Source organism: Muntiacus reevesi, chromosome 5 (assembly GCF_963930625.1).
Source record: "Muntiacus reevesi chromosome 5, mMunRee1.1, whole genome shotgun sequence".
NCBI lineage: Eukaryota > Metazoa > Chordata > Mammalia > Artiodactyla > Cervidae > Muntiacus > Muntiacus reevesi.
The window spans coordinates 18,589,665-18,603,664 of record NC_089253.1 but is presented as its reverse complement, the minus strand read 5'-3'; the positions used below and the strand labels follow the sequence as shown (position 1 = coordinate 18,603,664).

The window sequence follows — 14,000 nt, the reverse complement described above, 5'->3', positions numbered from 1 at the left end:
TGGCATATTTCGCAGAACTAGAACAAAAAAATTTTAACTTGTATGGAAACACAAAGACCCTGAATGGCCAAAGCAATCTTTGGAAAGAAAAAGAGCTGGAGGAATCAGTCTTCCTTATTTCATACTATACTAGAAAACTACAGTAATCAAAACAGTATGGCACAAAGGTACAAATATAGATCAATGGAACAGGATAGAAAAACTAAAAGTAAACTTGCACACCTATGCTCAACTAATGTGTGACAAAAAGGCAAGAATATACAACGGAAAAAATACAGTCTCTTCAATAAATGGTGCTGGAAAAACTAGACAGCTACTATTAAAAAAAGAATCTGATGAGAACATTCTTTAACACCATACACAAAAGTAAAATAAGTAAGAACACTCTTTCACATAAGTTGCAACAAAATATTTTTTGATATATCTCCTAGAGTAATGGGGGGAGAAATTAAACAAGTGGAACCTACCTATTTTTTTTTTTCATTTATTTTTATTAGTTGGAGGTTAATTACTTCACAACATTGCAATGGGTTTTGTCATACATTGACATGAATCAGCCATGGAGTTACATGTATTCCACATCCCGATCCCGCCCCCCACTCCCTCTCCACCCCATTTCTCTGGGTCTTCCCAATGCACCAGGCCCGAGCACTTGTCTCATGCATCCCACCTGGGCTGGTGATCTGTTTCACCATAGATAATATACATGCTGTTCTCTCGAAACATCCCACCCTCACCTTCTCCCACAGAATCCAAAAGTCTGTTCTGTACATCTGTGTCTCTTTTACTGTTTTGCATATAGGGTTATCATTACCATCTTTCTAAATTCCATATATATGTGTTAGTATGCTGCAATGTTCTTTATCTTTCTGGCTTACTTCACTCTGTATAATGGGTTCCAGTTTCATCCATCTCATTAGAACTGATTCAAATGAATTCTTTTTAACAGCTGAGTAATATTCCATGGTGTATATGTACCATAGCTTCCTTATACATTCATCTGCTGATGGACATCTAGGTTGTTTCCATGTCCTGGCTATTATAAACAGTGCTGCGATGAACATTGGGGTGCACGTGTATCTTTCAGATCTGGTTTCCTCAGTGTGTATGCCCAGGAGTGGGATTGCTGGGTCATATGGCACTTGTATTTCCAGTTTTTTAAGAAATCTCCACACTGTTCTCCATAGTGGCTGTACTAGTTTGCATTCCCATCAACAGTGTAAGAGGGTTCCCTTTTCTCCACACCCTCTCCAGCATTTATTGCTTATAGACTTTTGGATAGCAGCCATCCTGACTGGCGTGTAATGGTACCTCATTGTGGTTTTGATTTGCATTTCTCTGATAATGAGTGATGTTGAGCATCTTTTCATGTGTTTGTTAGCCATCTGTATGTCTTCTTTGGAGAAATGTCTGTTTAGTTCTTTGGCCCAATTTTTGATTGGGTCATTTATTTTTCTGGAATTGAGCTTCAGGAGTTGCTTGTATATTTTTGAGATTAATCCTTTGTCTGTTGCTTCATTTGCTATTATTTTCTCCCAATCTGAGGGCTGTCTTTTCACCTTGCTTATAGTTTCCTTTGTTGTGCAAAAGCTTTTAAGTTTCATTAGGTCCCATTTATTTATTTTTACTTTTATTTCCAATATTCTGGGAGGTGGGTCATAGAGGATCCTGCTGTGATTCATATCGGAGAGTGTTTTGCCTATGTTCTCCTCTAGGAGTTTTATAGTTTCTGGTCTTACATTTAGATCTTTAATCCATTTTGAGTTTATTTTTGTGTATGGTGTTAGGAAGTGTTCTAGTTTCATTCTTTTACAAGTGGTTGACCAGTTTTCCCAGCACGTCTTGTTAAAGAGGTTGTCTTTTTTCCATTGTATATCCTTGCCTCCTTTGTCGAAGATAAGGTGTCCATAGGTTTGTGGGTTTATCTCTGGGCTTTCTATTTTGTTCCAATGATCTATATTTCTGTCTTTGTGCCAGTACCATACTGTCTTGATGACTGTGGCTTTGTAGTAGAGTCTGAAGTCAGGCAGGTTGATTCCTCCAGTTCCATTCTTCTTTCTCAAGATTACTTTGGCTATTCGAGGTTTTTATATTTCCATACAAAATGTGAAATTATTTGTTCTAGTTCTGTGAAAAATACCGTTGGTAGCTTGATAGGGATTGCATTGAATCTATAGATTGCTTTGGGTAGTATAGCCATTTTGACAATATTGATTCTTCCAATCCATGAACACGGTATGTTTCTCCATCTATTTGTTTCCTCTTTGATTTCTTTCATCAGTGTTTTATAGTTTTCTATGTATAGGTCTTTTGTTTCTTTAGGTAGATATATTCCTAAGTATTTTATTCTTTTTGTTGCAATGGTGAATGGTATTGTTTCCTTAATTTCTCTTTCTGTTTTTTCATTGTTAGTGTATAGGAATGCAAGGGATTTCTGTGTGTTAATTTTATATCCTGCAACTTTACTATATTCGTTGATTAGCTCTAGTAATTTTCTGGTAGAGTCTTTAGGGTTTTCTATGTAGAGGATCATGTCATGTGCCAACAGCGAGAGTTTCACTTCTTCTTTTCCTATCTGGATTCCTTTTACTTCTTTTTCTGCTCTGATTGCTGTGGCCAAAACTTCCAAAACTATGTTGAATAGTAGCGGTGAGAGTGGGCACCCTTGTCTTTAAACAAGTGGAACCTACTTAAACTCAAAATCTTTTGCACAGCAAAGGAAACCATTAACAAAATGAAAAGACAACACACAGAATGTGAGAAAATATTTGCAAATTATGTGACTGACATGGGGTTAATCTACAAAATAAACAACTTATGGCATCTTAATAGGAAACAAGCAATGAAATAAAAAAGTGGGCAGAAGACCTAAACAGACATTTCTCCAAAGAAGAAATAGAGTTGGCCAACAAACACATGAAAAGATGCTCAACACTGCTATTTTTTAGAAAAATGCAATTCAAAACTACAATGAGATATCACCTCATGGCCAGTCAGTATGGCCATCAGTTAAAACCCTCTGTAACACTATGTACAATAGCCAAGACATGAAAGCAACCTTAGTGTCCACTGATGACTTAATTTTAAAAACGTGGTATATACTTACACATACATACCACAAGGGAGCATTATTCAGTCATATAAAAAAATGAAAAGTGTCCTTTATGACAACATGGATAGACCCTGGCAGCACTATGCTAATTGAAATCAGTCAGATGGAAAAAGATAAATACCATATGACCTCACTTATACATGAAAGATAAAAACAAACCAACCAAACTAACTCATAGACACAGAGAACAGATTGGGGGTTGCCAGAGGACAGGGTTGAGAGGTGGACAAATGAGTGAAGATGGATAAAAAGGTATTAACTTCCAACTATAAAATAAACATGCCCTGGGGATAAAATGCATACGGCATGGTGACTATAGTCAAAAATGCAGTATTGTATATTTGAAAGTTACTAGGAGAAAGTTTCTTAAAAATTCCCATCACACACAAAAACTGAAATTATGTGTGATGAAGAATGTTAACCAGACTTACTGCGGTGATCATTCCACAATACATGGAAATAGCAAATCATTATGCTATAATATATACTTAACAGAAATGTAACATTATATTTCAATTACATCTCAATATAAAGTTCTTTAAAACTGAGGGAAATTTTATAAAGAAATGAAACATTTCTTAGTTCCAATATTGTGGAGAAATTTAGAACTTATCTCTAAATAAAGAATGCATATAAAAGAAAATTTGATTCCACAAGATAAATATATGCAAACAGAGAGAACTAAAAAGAAAATAAGTTACTAAAGAAACAAGTTTTGATACCTGGTAAATAATTAAAATAAAACAAATTTAATTAATAAAATTAATAAAAACAATTCAAAATTAAAATAGTCAATGCTGTCAATGGAGGGTTAAAACAGAAAGTCAAATACTTCTATTGTGAATGGAAACTGTACTATCTTTTGAGAAATGCTTTGGTAACAGACACATTGAATTCTAATAGTGTTTATTCTTCTTGACTGAATAATGCCACTTGTGGGAATTTCCTATAAGACTGTAAGTCAGAACACAAAGATTTCTCTTCACTCTTATTTTATAAAAACAGAAAATTAGTCATAAAGCCTAACAATAAAAAGCGGTTAAGTAAGTACACTACACTACCTTCATATCAGGAAACACTTTAAAACCATTTAAAGTGATTATCATTAAGAGTTTTAATAATTTGTCAAAACGTGTACAACTATTTTAAATGAGAGAAAAAATTTAAATTATATATATGGTATGAACATAATATAAAAATAAGCATAGGGAAAAAGACTGGGAAGTATACCAAGTGATTGCTACTCAAGAATAAGACGGTATTATCTACTTTTCTACATTTCTTAATATTTAAAATAACAAACCATACTTTACTTCTATGAAGGAAAAAATAAACTATATTACATTTTTTAAAAGCCTCACACTAAAAGATACCCCCTTTTCCCTCAAAGACCAACTAATGGATATGATATATCAGTCAGGCCAGAAAAATGGGAAGAACTAGGAGCAGTCCAGAGTAGGAACTGGGCTACAAACGTGGTGAGATGGGACACTGTTTCTGTCTCCAGAGTCTTAGGGAACCCAGTGAGGACAGAAGGAAGAAGTAGAGGCTGGAGGTGAGGCACAGACATCAGGGTTCATGGACCAAGATCATGAGGACTAACTGGTGTAGGCATCAGTAGGTGTAGGCATCAGTAAATGCAGGCAAAAGAGGCTGAGGAACAACGGAGTCATCTGAATAGAAGGGCGGGGGGCACTGGAAGCTCAGAGAAAGCTTCCCGCTGAGCCAGATTTGGTCTAAGAGTGAGAGTGAGCAGGGAAGGGAGGTACAGTAGCTGAAGGTGCTGAGCATGCTTAAGCTTCCCCAGAGTCAGGCCTCCCATCCAGCAGATGCAAAAAATCCAACTTTGTCCACCCTCCCTCTTATGTCACCAGATTCTTTTGGTCTGAAGTAAGATCCATGTGACTATTAGACCAAAGAGCCCTTACACAAATGAAAATACAAAGAGTGAAACTCACCAGTCAAAGCCATTGTATTCATTTGAAGTTTCTATCCATGTGAAAAGTAAAAGTGTAGACAAGCAAAATGACACAACCAGCCAAGGGTAAAATAATCGCTCTCTCTGGAAAGAGAAAGGAGGAGGTCTCATTTAGCTCCATTTATCAATGGTACCTCAGCAACATCTGTTTATACTCCCCAAAGGTCTATATAGTTACAGTGCAGCATTACCCTCCACAGGCTGGAGAGACCACTGTATTCTTTTACCCCTGTGGAATTTTGTAGAAGTCTATTTATAACATTAAAATCATAAGGGATTTGATTTAGGTCCTACCTTAATGATGTAGTGGTTTTCCCTACTTTCTTCAATTTAAGTCTAAATTTTGCCATAAGGAGTTCATGATCTAAACTACAGTCAGTTCCCGGTCTTGTTTTTGCTGACTGTATAGAGTTTCACCATTTTTGGCTGCAAAGAATATAATCAATCTGATTTCAGTATTGACCATCTGGTGATGTCCATGTGTAGAGTCTTCTCTTGTGTTGTTGGAAGAGGGTGTCTGCTAGGACCAGTGCATTCTCTTGGCAAAACTCTGTTAGCCTTTGCCCTGCTTCATTTTGAACTTCAAGGCCAAACCTGTCAGTTACTCCAGGTATCTCCTGACTTCCTACTTTTGCATTCCAGTTCCCTATGATGAATAGGACATCTTTTTTTGCTGTGAGTTCTAGGTCGTGTAGGTCTTCATAGAACTGTTCAGCTTCTTCAGCATTAGTGGTTGGGGCATGGGCTTGGATTAGTGAGATACTGAATGGTTTGCCTTGAAAACAAACAGAGGTCATTCTGTCATTTTTGAGCCTGTACCCAAGTACTGAATTTTGGAATCTTTTGTTGACTATGAGGGGGTGACTCCATTTCTTCTAAGGGATTCTTGCCTACAGTAGTAGATATAATGGTCATCTGAATTAAATTCGCCCATTCCAGTCCATTTTAGTTCACTGATTCCTAAAATGTCGATGTTCACTCTTGTCATCTCCTGTTTGAGCACTTCCAATTTACCTTGATTTATGGACCAAACACTCTAGGTTCCTACGCAATATTGTTCTTTACAGCATCAGACTTTATTTTCACCACCAGACATATTGGCAACGGGGTGTTATTTCCACTTTGGCTCAGTCTCTTAATTCCTTCTGGAGCTTTCTCCACTCTTCGCCAATAGCATATTGGGCACCTACCAACCTAGGAGTTCATCTTTCAGTGTCATATATTTTTGCCTTTTAATACTGTTCATGGGGTTCTCAAGGCAAGAATGCTGAAGTGGTTTTCCATTCCCTTCTCCAGTGGACTACATTTTGTCAGAAATCCCCACCATGGCCCATCTGTCTTGCATGGCCCTACACGGCATGGCTCATAGTTTTATTGAGTTAGAAATGTTGTGACCCATGTGATCTGCTTGGTTAGTTTTCTGGGATTGTGGTTTTCATTCTGTCTCCCCTCTGATGGGTGAGGAAAAGAGGCTTGTGGTAGCTTCCTGATGGGAGGGACTGGCTGTAGTTCTTCAGAGTGCCTGAAGAACTATGGATGTAGGTACAGGAGGCAGTTATCAAAAACATCCCCAGGAAGAAGAAGTGCAAAAAGACAAAATGGTTGTCTGAGGAGGACTTACAAATAGCTGAGAAAAGAAGAGAAGTGAAAGGCAAAGGAGAAAAGGAAAGATATACCCATCTGAATGCAGAGTTCCAAAGAATAGCAAGGAGAGATAAGAAAGACTTCCTAAGTGATCAGTGTAAAGAAATAGAAGAAAAAATAGAATGGTAAAGACTAGAGTCTCGTTAAGAAAATTAAAGATGCAAAGGGAACATTTCATGTAAAGATGGGCACAATGAAGGACAGCAATGGGATGGACCTAAAAGAAGCAGAAGATATAGAGAAGAGGTGGCAAGAATACACAGAAGAACTACACTAAAAAGACCTTCATGACCCAGATAAACACAATGCTGTGATCACTCACCCAGAGCCAGATATCCTGGAATACGAAGTCAAGTGGGCTTTAGGAAACATCACTACAAACAAAGCTAGTGGAGGTGATGGAATTCCAGCTAAGCTATTTCAAATCCTAAAACCGGATGCTGTTAAAGTGCTGTACCCAATATGCCAGCAAATCTGGAAAACTCAGCAGTGGCCATAGGACTGGAAAAGATCAGTTTTCATTCCAATCCCAAAGAAAGGCAATGACAAAGAATGTTCAAACTACTGCACAATTGCACTCATTCCACACTCTAGTAAAGTAACGCTCAAAATTCTCCAAACTAGGCTTCAACTGTATGCAAACTGAGAACTTCCAGATGTTCAAGCTGGATTTAGAAAAGGCAGAGGAACCAGAGGTCAAAATGTCAAAATCTGTGGGATCATCAAAAAAGCAAGAGAGTTCCAGAAAAACATCTGCTTCTGCTTCATTGCCTATGCTAAAGACTTTGAGTGTGTGGATCACAAGAAACTGTGGAAAATTCTTAAAGTGTTAGGAATACCAGACCACTTCACCCACCTCCAGAGACCTGTATGCAGGTCAGGAAAACAGTTAAAACCAAACATGGAACAATGGACTGGTTCCAAATTGGGAATGCAGTACATCAAGCCTGTATATTGTCACCCTGCTTATTTAACTTAAATGCAGAGTACATCATGCAAAATGCTGGGCTGGATGAAGCACAAGCTGGAACCAAGATTGACGGGAGAAATATCAAAAACTTCAGATATGTAGATGACACCACCCTTATGACAGAAAGCAAAGAGGAACTAAAGAGCCTCTTGATGAAGGTGAAAGAGGAGAGTGAAAAAGCTGGCTTAATACTCAACACTGAAAAAAATAACATCATATCACCTGGTCCCATCCCTTCATGGCAAATAGATGGGTAACAATGGAAACAGTGAGAGATTTTATCTTTTTGGGCTCCAAAATCACTGCAGATGGTGACTGCAGCCATGAAATTAAAAGATACTTGCTCCTTGGAAGAAAAGCTATGACCAGCCTATTAAAAAGCAGAGACATTACTTTGCCAACAAAGGTCCATCTGTCAAAGCTATGGTTTTTCCAGTAGTCATGTATGAATGTGAGAGTTGGACTATGAAGAAAGCTGAGAGCTGAAGAATTGATGATTTTGAACTGTGGTTTTGGAGAAGACTCTTGAGAGGCCCTTGGACTGTAAGGAGATCCAACCAGTCAATCCTAAAGGAAATCAGTTCTGAATATTCATTGGAAGGACTGATGCTAAAGGTGAAACTCCAATACTTTGGCCACCTGATGCGAAGAACTGACTCATTTGAAAAGACCCCGATGCTGGGAAAGTTTGAAGGCGGGGGGAGAAGGGGATGACAGAGGATGAGATGGTTGGATGGCATCACCAACTCCATGGACATGAGTTTCAGTAAACCCCAGGAGTTGGTGATGGACAGGGAGACCAGTTGTGCTGCAGTCTATGGGGTCGCAAAGAGTCAGACATGACTGAGTGACTGAACTAAACTGATACTCTCTACACAAAACTTGTGTGTCCTTCTAAAAACATGTATCAGATAAAGTCAATCCCCTGTTCACAACTCTTCCAGAGCTTTCTACTATATGAGAATATCATCCAAACTACCTGCCAAGGCCCAAAGATTCTACATGGTCAAGCCTTGCCCATTCTTGACCTCCACTCATTCTACCAACTGATGCCATTTCTGAACTCTAGCCACACTGGTTTTCTTTCTGTTTCTAGAACATGACCAAATCTGTTCCTACCTCAAGAGTTTCACATTTCTTGGTTCCTCTGCCTGAAATTTGTTGCCCCTATACATATACATGGCTGGCCCCCACGTCTTCTTAACAGACTGCTCACATGACATTGTCTCAAAGCAGTCTTCTGTAACCACGTTCCCATCACCTAATACATTTTCCTATGTATTATCTTCAGAGCTCTTCTCTCTCGCCAAAACCATCTTTCTTCATTACCGTTTACTGCCTAACTCATCCCACTAGATTGTGACATGGAGGGGGGTTAGAAGCCTTAATGGTCTTATTCACTGTGGCACACATTCAACAAACCTGATGAATAAATCCATTTTCTTATTTTGATTTTTATTGTTGCCATTCATTTAAAAATGTTCAAAGTCTCCGCACTGTCATCAGGATAAATTTCTAATATTTCAGTTTGACATAAAGACACTTCATAATTTGGTTAAAACATTTTTTCCATCTGATCACTTACTGTTTATTGCCATGTATGCATAAATTCAACAATGGAAATTCATTTTTCACTGAACACACTACTGTGCTTCTCAACATCTTAAAATCTCTAGGGACTCTTTACTGCTTACATGGCAGAAATCAAATTCTTAAAACCATACAACATCTGTCCTGCCTCCATCTCTAGCTTCACTTCGCATCACTTCTCCCTCCTTATCCTCTGTTCTACCTAAAACACACCTTATACTAAGCCCTTTGATTCCTCCTCTGATACCATTTCTTCTGCCATTCTCTATTCTTTAGCTATCCAATTCTGATCACCTTTCACCTTCTAAATAAAGTTATTTTTGACCCATTACACATGATGCATGTAGGCATACACACAGACACAATTACAGCACTTCTCTCGAGGCAAAAGAAAGTGTGATCTGTCTCCCCCCGCCCATCTCCCTGTACCAAAGAGCAGCAGCAGAGTGGTCGTCTAGCTTTCTTCTGCTGGGCTTCCCACTTGCAGCTGTAGCAGCCATTAAGGAAAGTCATATAGCATTCATAGTTGAATTTGCGTTTAATCCATGAATTAAATTTTTTCCATCTTCCTGTCTCCTCATTCTCAGTCTCAGTCCTGTCAATGTTATCCATGGTTCACCCTTTTACTGGAAAGGTAAATAAAATAGTCAGAACCCAGGAGCTCCTTCAAACATTTCCTACCCCACAATTCTACAGAATATTCTATCAACAATAGATACATCTTTCAAAAGTTCTATCTAGGAAGATGCACTGGATTTGGTGTCGAGGAATACAGCTTCACCCTCTCTTTCCCATGAACTAGTTTAGTGTTTATTGCACACATCACATTATTCAATGTTTAAATTTCTTACCTCTGAAATGGTACCATATTCTCTGCACTAGCCAACTAATAGATGTTAAAAATATCAAATTAGATAATAGATACGAATGTGCTTTTAAAACTGTAGTGTGGTCTTGAAGTACCTTTAGAACTTAAAGGCATGGGTGAAGTATATGAAAAAATACAATCCTTGGCCAATAAGTTACTCAGGCACGCACATGCCTTTTCCTTATCATTCTCTTCTCTCACATATGGCTTTTTGAGAGCCTCAATCAAAAATGATAAACTATTCAGAACAGCAATGGCTGAAATTAGACAAGTTTATTTTTGCTTTTGCCACAAAAATTTGCCCAAAAATGGTATAAACAAATTATGTGGTATGTGGCTTCCCAATGTTATTAGAACTGAGACATCTTCCAGTTTGCTCTTCCATTACAGCACATGGCTCCTTCTCGGGGTACAAAATGGATGCTCAAACTATAACTATCACTTCAAATTCCAACTAGCAGGAAGGAGAAAAGACCAAAGAAGGGAGCTCCACTTTACTTTAAGGATATTTCAAGAAATTGGACATGACATTTCACTAACAGGTGTTTTCTTACCAGTGGGGGGAAAAAAAGGAAAACCAGATATTGAAAGACATCTAGCTGTCACTACCACATTTCCTCATCCCCCTGTGACAGGATAAAATTCTCATACAAAGGAACTTACAGAGAATGTGTGGAATTGGGGGAAAGAAAGAAAAAATTAAATCAAGTGATAAAAAATCTTAGAGTTGATCCCAGACGACAGTCTTGGAAACTTCGTTATGCTCCACTTTGTTTTTTGTGAAAGACACTCTAATGTTGTAGCTAAGAACACAACGTCTGAATGCTCACATCTGGCCAAAATGGAATAACAAGGGCTAGAGTAAATTGCCCACATTAAATGATTTTAAAAACTGCAAAATATGAAATAGGTTTCAGATAGCATACAATAAGCAGTGAAGGAGAGCAATCCTCGATAGAAGGAAAACAAAGGAAGTGAATGTCATGAATGTCTCACTTAAAATCTCACTTACTTTCCAGGGTAAAGCGCTAGGTGTGGGTACGTAGTAGAGCCTGGCAGTATCCCAGACTGAGCAAAAAGAAACAGGAGTTTAGGGAGACTAGTGTTCTCCTGTGTCTCCAACTGAATACTAATCAATACATGCTTTAAAAGAACTTATCTGAGAGTAGGGAGCGAACCACACACAAAAAAGTGTGAGTCCAAAAGTCTGTTCTGTACATCTGTGTCTCTTTTTCTGTTTTGTATATAGGGTTATTGTTACCATCTTTTAAAATTCCATATATATGTGTTAGTATACTGTATTAGTCTTTATCTTTCTGGCTTACTTCACTCTGTATTATGGGCTCCAGTTTCATCCATCTCATTAGAACTGATTCAAATGAATTCTTTTTAATGGCTGAGTAATTTGGACTCTGGGGGAGAAGGCGAGGGTGGGATGTTCTGAGAGAATAGCATTGAAACAAGTATACTATCAAGGTGAAACAGATCACCAGCCCAGGTTGGATGCATGAGACAAGTGCTCAGGGCTGGTGCACTGGGAAGACCCAGAGGGATGGGGTGGGGAGGGAGGCGGGAGGAGGGATCGGGATGGGGAAGCACGTGTAAATCCATGGCTGGTTCATGTCAATGTATGGCAAAAACCACTACAATACTGTAAAGTAATTAGCCTCCAACTAATAAAAATAAATGTAAAAAAAAAAAGTGTGAGTCAATTTCCAGGGCTCATAAAAGGCTGGGGATAGTTTCCACCAAAGCAGAAAAACCTCGCACGTGGCACCAGGTAGCATACTTAGAAGGGTATTTCCTCAGCAGTGCAAAAAAAAAAAAAAAAATAGGCCTACATTAAAGGCTGCTATGGTCTGGCCAAACAAACTTAAAGGTGAGCCTCAAAATAGTGGAGCAACACCTTTAAAGAACTGAAGAAATAAAGAAACGAATGTGGTAACTTAGAATTCAACACACAGTAATGAAAGTTATTAAAAAAAAAAAAAGAAGTGAAATAAAGACCCTTTCAGATATTAAAAACTGGAGAATTAATCAACAGGTGACTTCTACTATGAGAAATGTTAAAGAAGGTCTGTTGATAAGAAGGGGAAAGTGCCAGGTTGAGAATGGACACCTAAATAAAGGAATGAAGTGCAATGGAAATAGTAAATATATGTGTAGATATAAATATGTGTACACTCCATGGACTATAGCCTGCCAGGCTCCTCTGCCCATAGAAATCTCCAGGCCAGAATACTAGAGCGGGTAGTCATTTCCTTCTCCAGGGGCATTGAACCCAGGTCTCCCACATTGCAGGCAAACTCTTTACCATCTGAGCCACCAGGGAAGCCCATAGGTATAAAAGAATATTCTTATTTATAAAATCACTTTAGAAGATAATTGAATATTTAAAGACAAAATTATAATCATGATTATTGCAGCTTATCACAGCTATAGAAGTAAAATGGATGACAATGATAATTCAAAGGCAGAGAATTGAAAGTATTACTGTTTGTTGTACAGTTCTCTACTATATGCAAAGTTGTATAATGCTAGTTGAAAATAGACTAGGATAAGTTAAATATGTATATTATAAACTCCAATAAGATATATAATAATCTAAAGGAGATAAAAATAAATTATAAATATTAATATCAAAAAAGTGAGAAAAAAGGGAAAATAAACATGGAACAGAAGAACAAACAGAAAGTAAATAGTAAGTGCCAGATTCAAACCCAGATATATCACTGATTCCTTTTAATGTAAATGAACTAAATGTTCCAAATAAAAACAACTGTCTAACTGGATTAAAACAGCAATACTAAACCACATATGCTTTAGAAGAGTTTGGTTTATTGAAATAGAAAGTAAAAGAATAGAGAAACATAAAACTTTATACGTATCAGTATTTCATTATCAGGATAATGCTATGTACAAACCAAGGCAAAAACCTCAATCGCACATAAGCATTTACCGCTTACACATCTGAGCTGATTTACTATTCATTCTACTCATCTAGACTGACCTCATTTAATATGACCAGATAATTCTGCTCCATGCATCACTCAACCAGGTTGGCCTGAATATGTTCTCATGGTGATTGAAACTGTCCAAAAGAGTAAGACCCAAGGTATAAAACCATTTCAATCCCCTGCTTCAAGGGATGCCTTCATGGCAAAGTTACAAGCAGAGTATGTCAACAAATGGTAGGAGTCTACTGTAAAGTTGCATGGCAACAACTATGAACACAAAGGATGTAATTAAAGGAAAGGTGAGGGGCCATGTGACATTATCTTCTCCACTATATTATCATCAGATCAAAGAACCCTGAGGCAAAAAGCACTAGCAGAGACAAAGAGGGACATCTCATAATGATGAAAAATGATTTTTTTAAAAAGAAATTTTCATTTATAGGCATCCAGTCACACAGCCTCTAGAGGAGAAACAGACAAGTCCACAATCATATTAGGAGATTTAGCACAATTATCTAAACAAAGGATATAAGTAGACAAAAATTCTCTAACTGTACAGAAGATTTTAACAACTTGATTAACAAACTAGTCTTAATTAATGAACTAGTTTTAATTAACACTTATAGAACAGGTACTCAATAATCACAGAATGCACACTGTTTTCTAATCGAAAATGAACATTTTCTTTAAAATGATCATATATTGAGCCACACAATTGGTTTTGTTAAATATCCAAGAACTGAAATTGAAACTGTGCCCCATAAGGTTAAAAAAAAACCCATCCTGAAACAATACACCATAGTTTGACCAGAAAGAGGTGAACAGAAATTTTTGAGCTTGTAGAACCAATCAGCAGATAAGAGAACAACCCATTTAAAAAC

At 37.6% G+C, this 14,000-nt stretch overlaps 1 protein-coding gene across 1 annotated transcript in view; it reads right to left on the bottom strand.

Moving 5' to 3' along the window:
* The window catches only part of LOC136169204 (glycerophosphodiester phosphodiesterase domain-containing protein 4-like), a 108,951-nt gene extending 99,045 nt beyond the window's left edge, over window positions 1-9,906 (bottom strand). The window contains exons 1-2 of the mRNA XM_065937018.1: window positions 9,724-9,906; window positions 5,071-5,174 (exon numbers count right to left, since the gene is read on the bottom strand). Coding sequence (XP_065793090.1) covers window positions 5,071-5,174; window positions 9,724-9,906 — 287 coding nt within the window. The remainder of the gene's footprint in view (window positions 1-5,070; window positions 5,175-9,723) is intronic.
* Window positions 9,907-14,000: the final 4,094 nt, after the last annotated feature.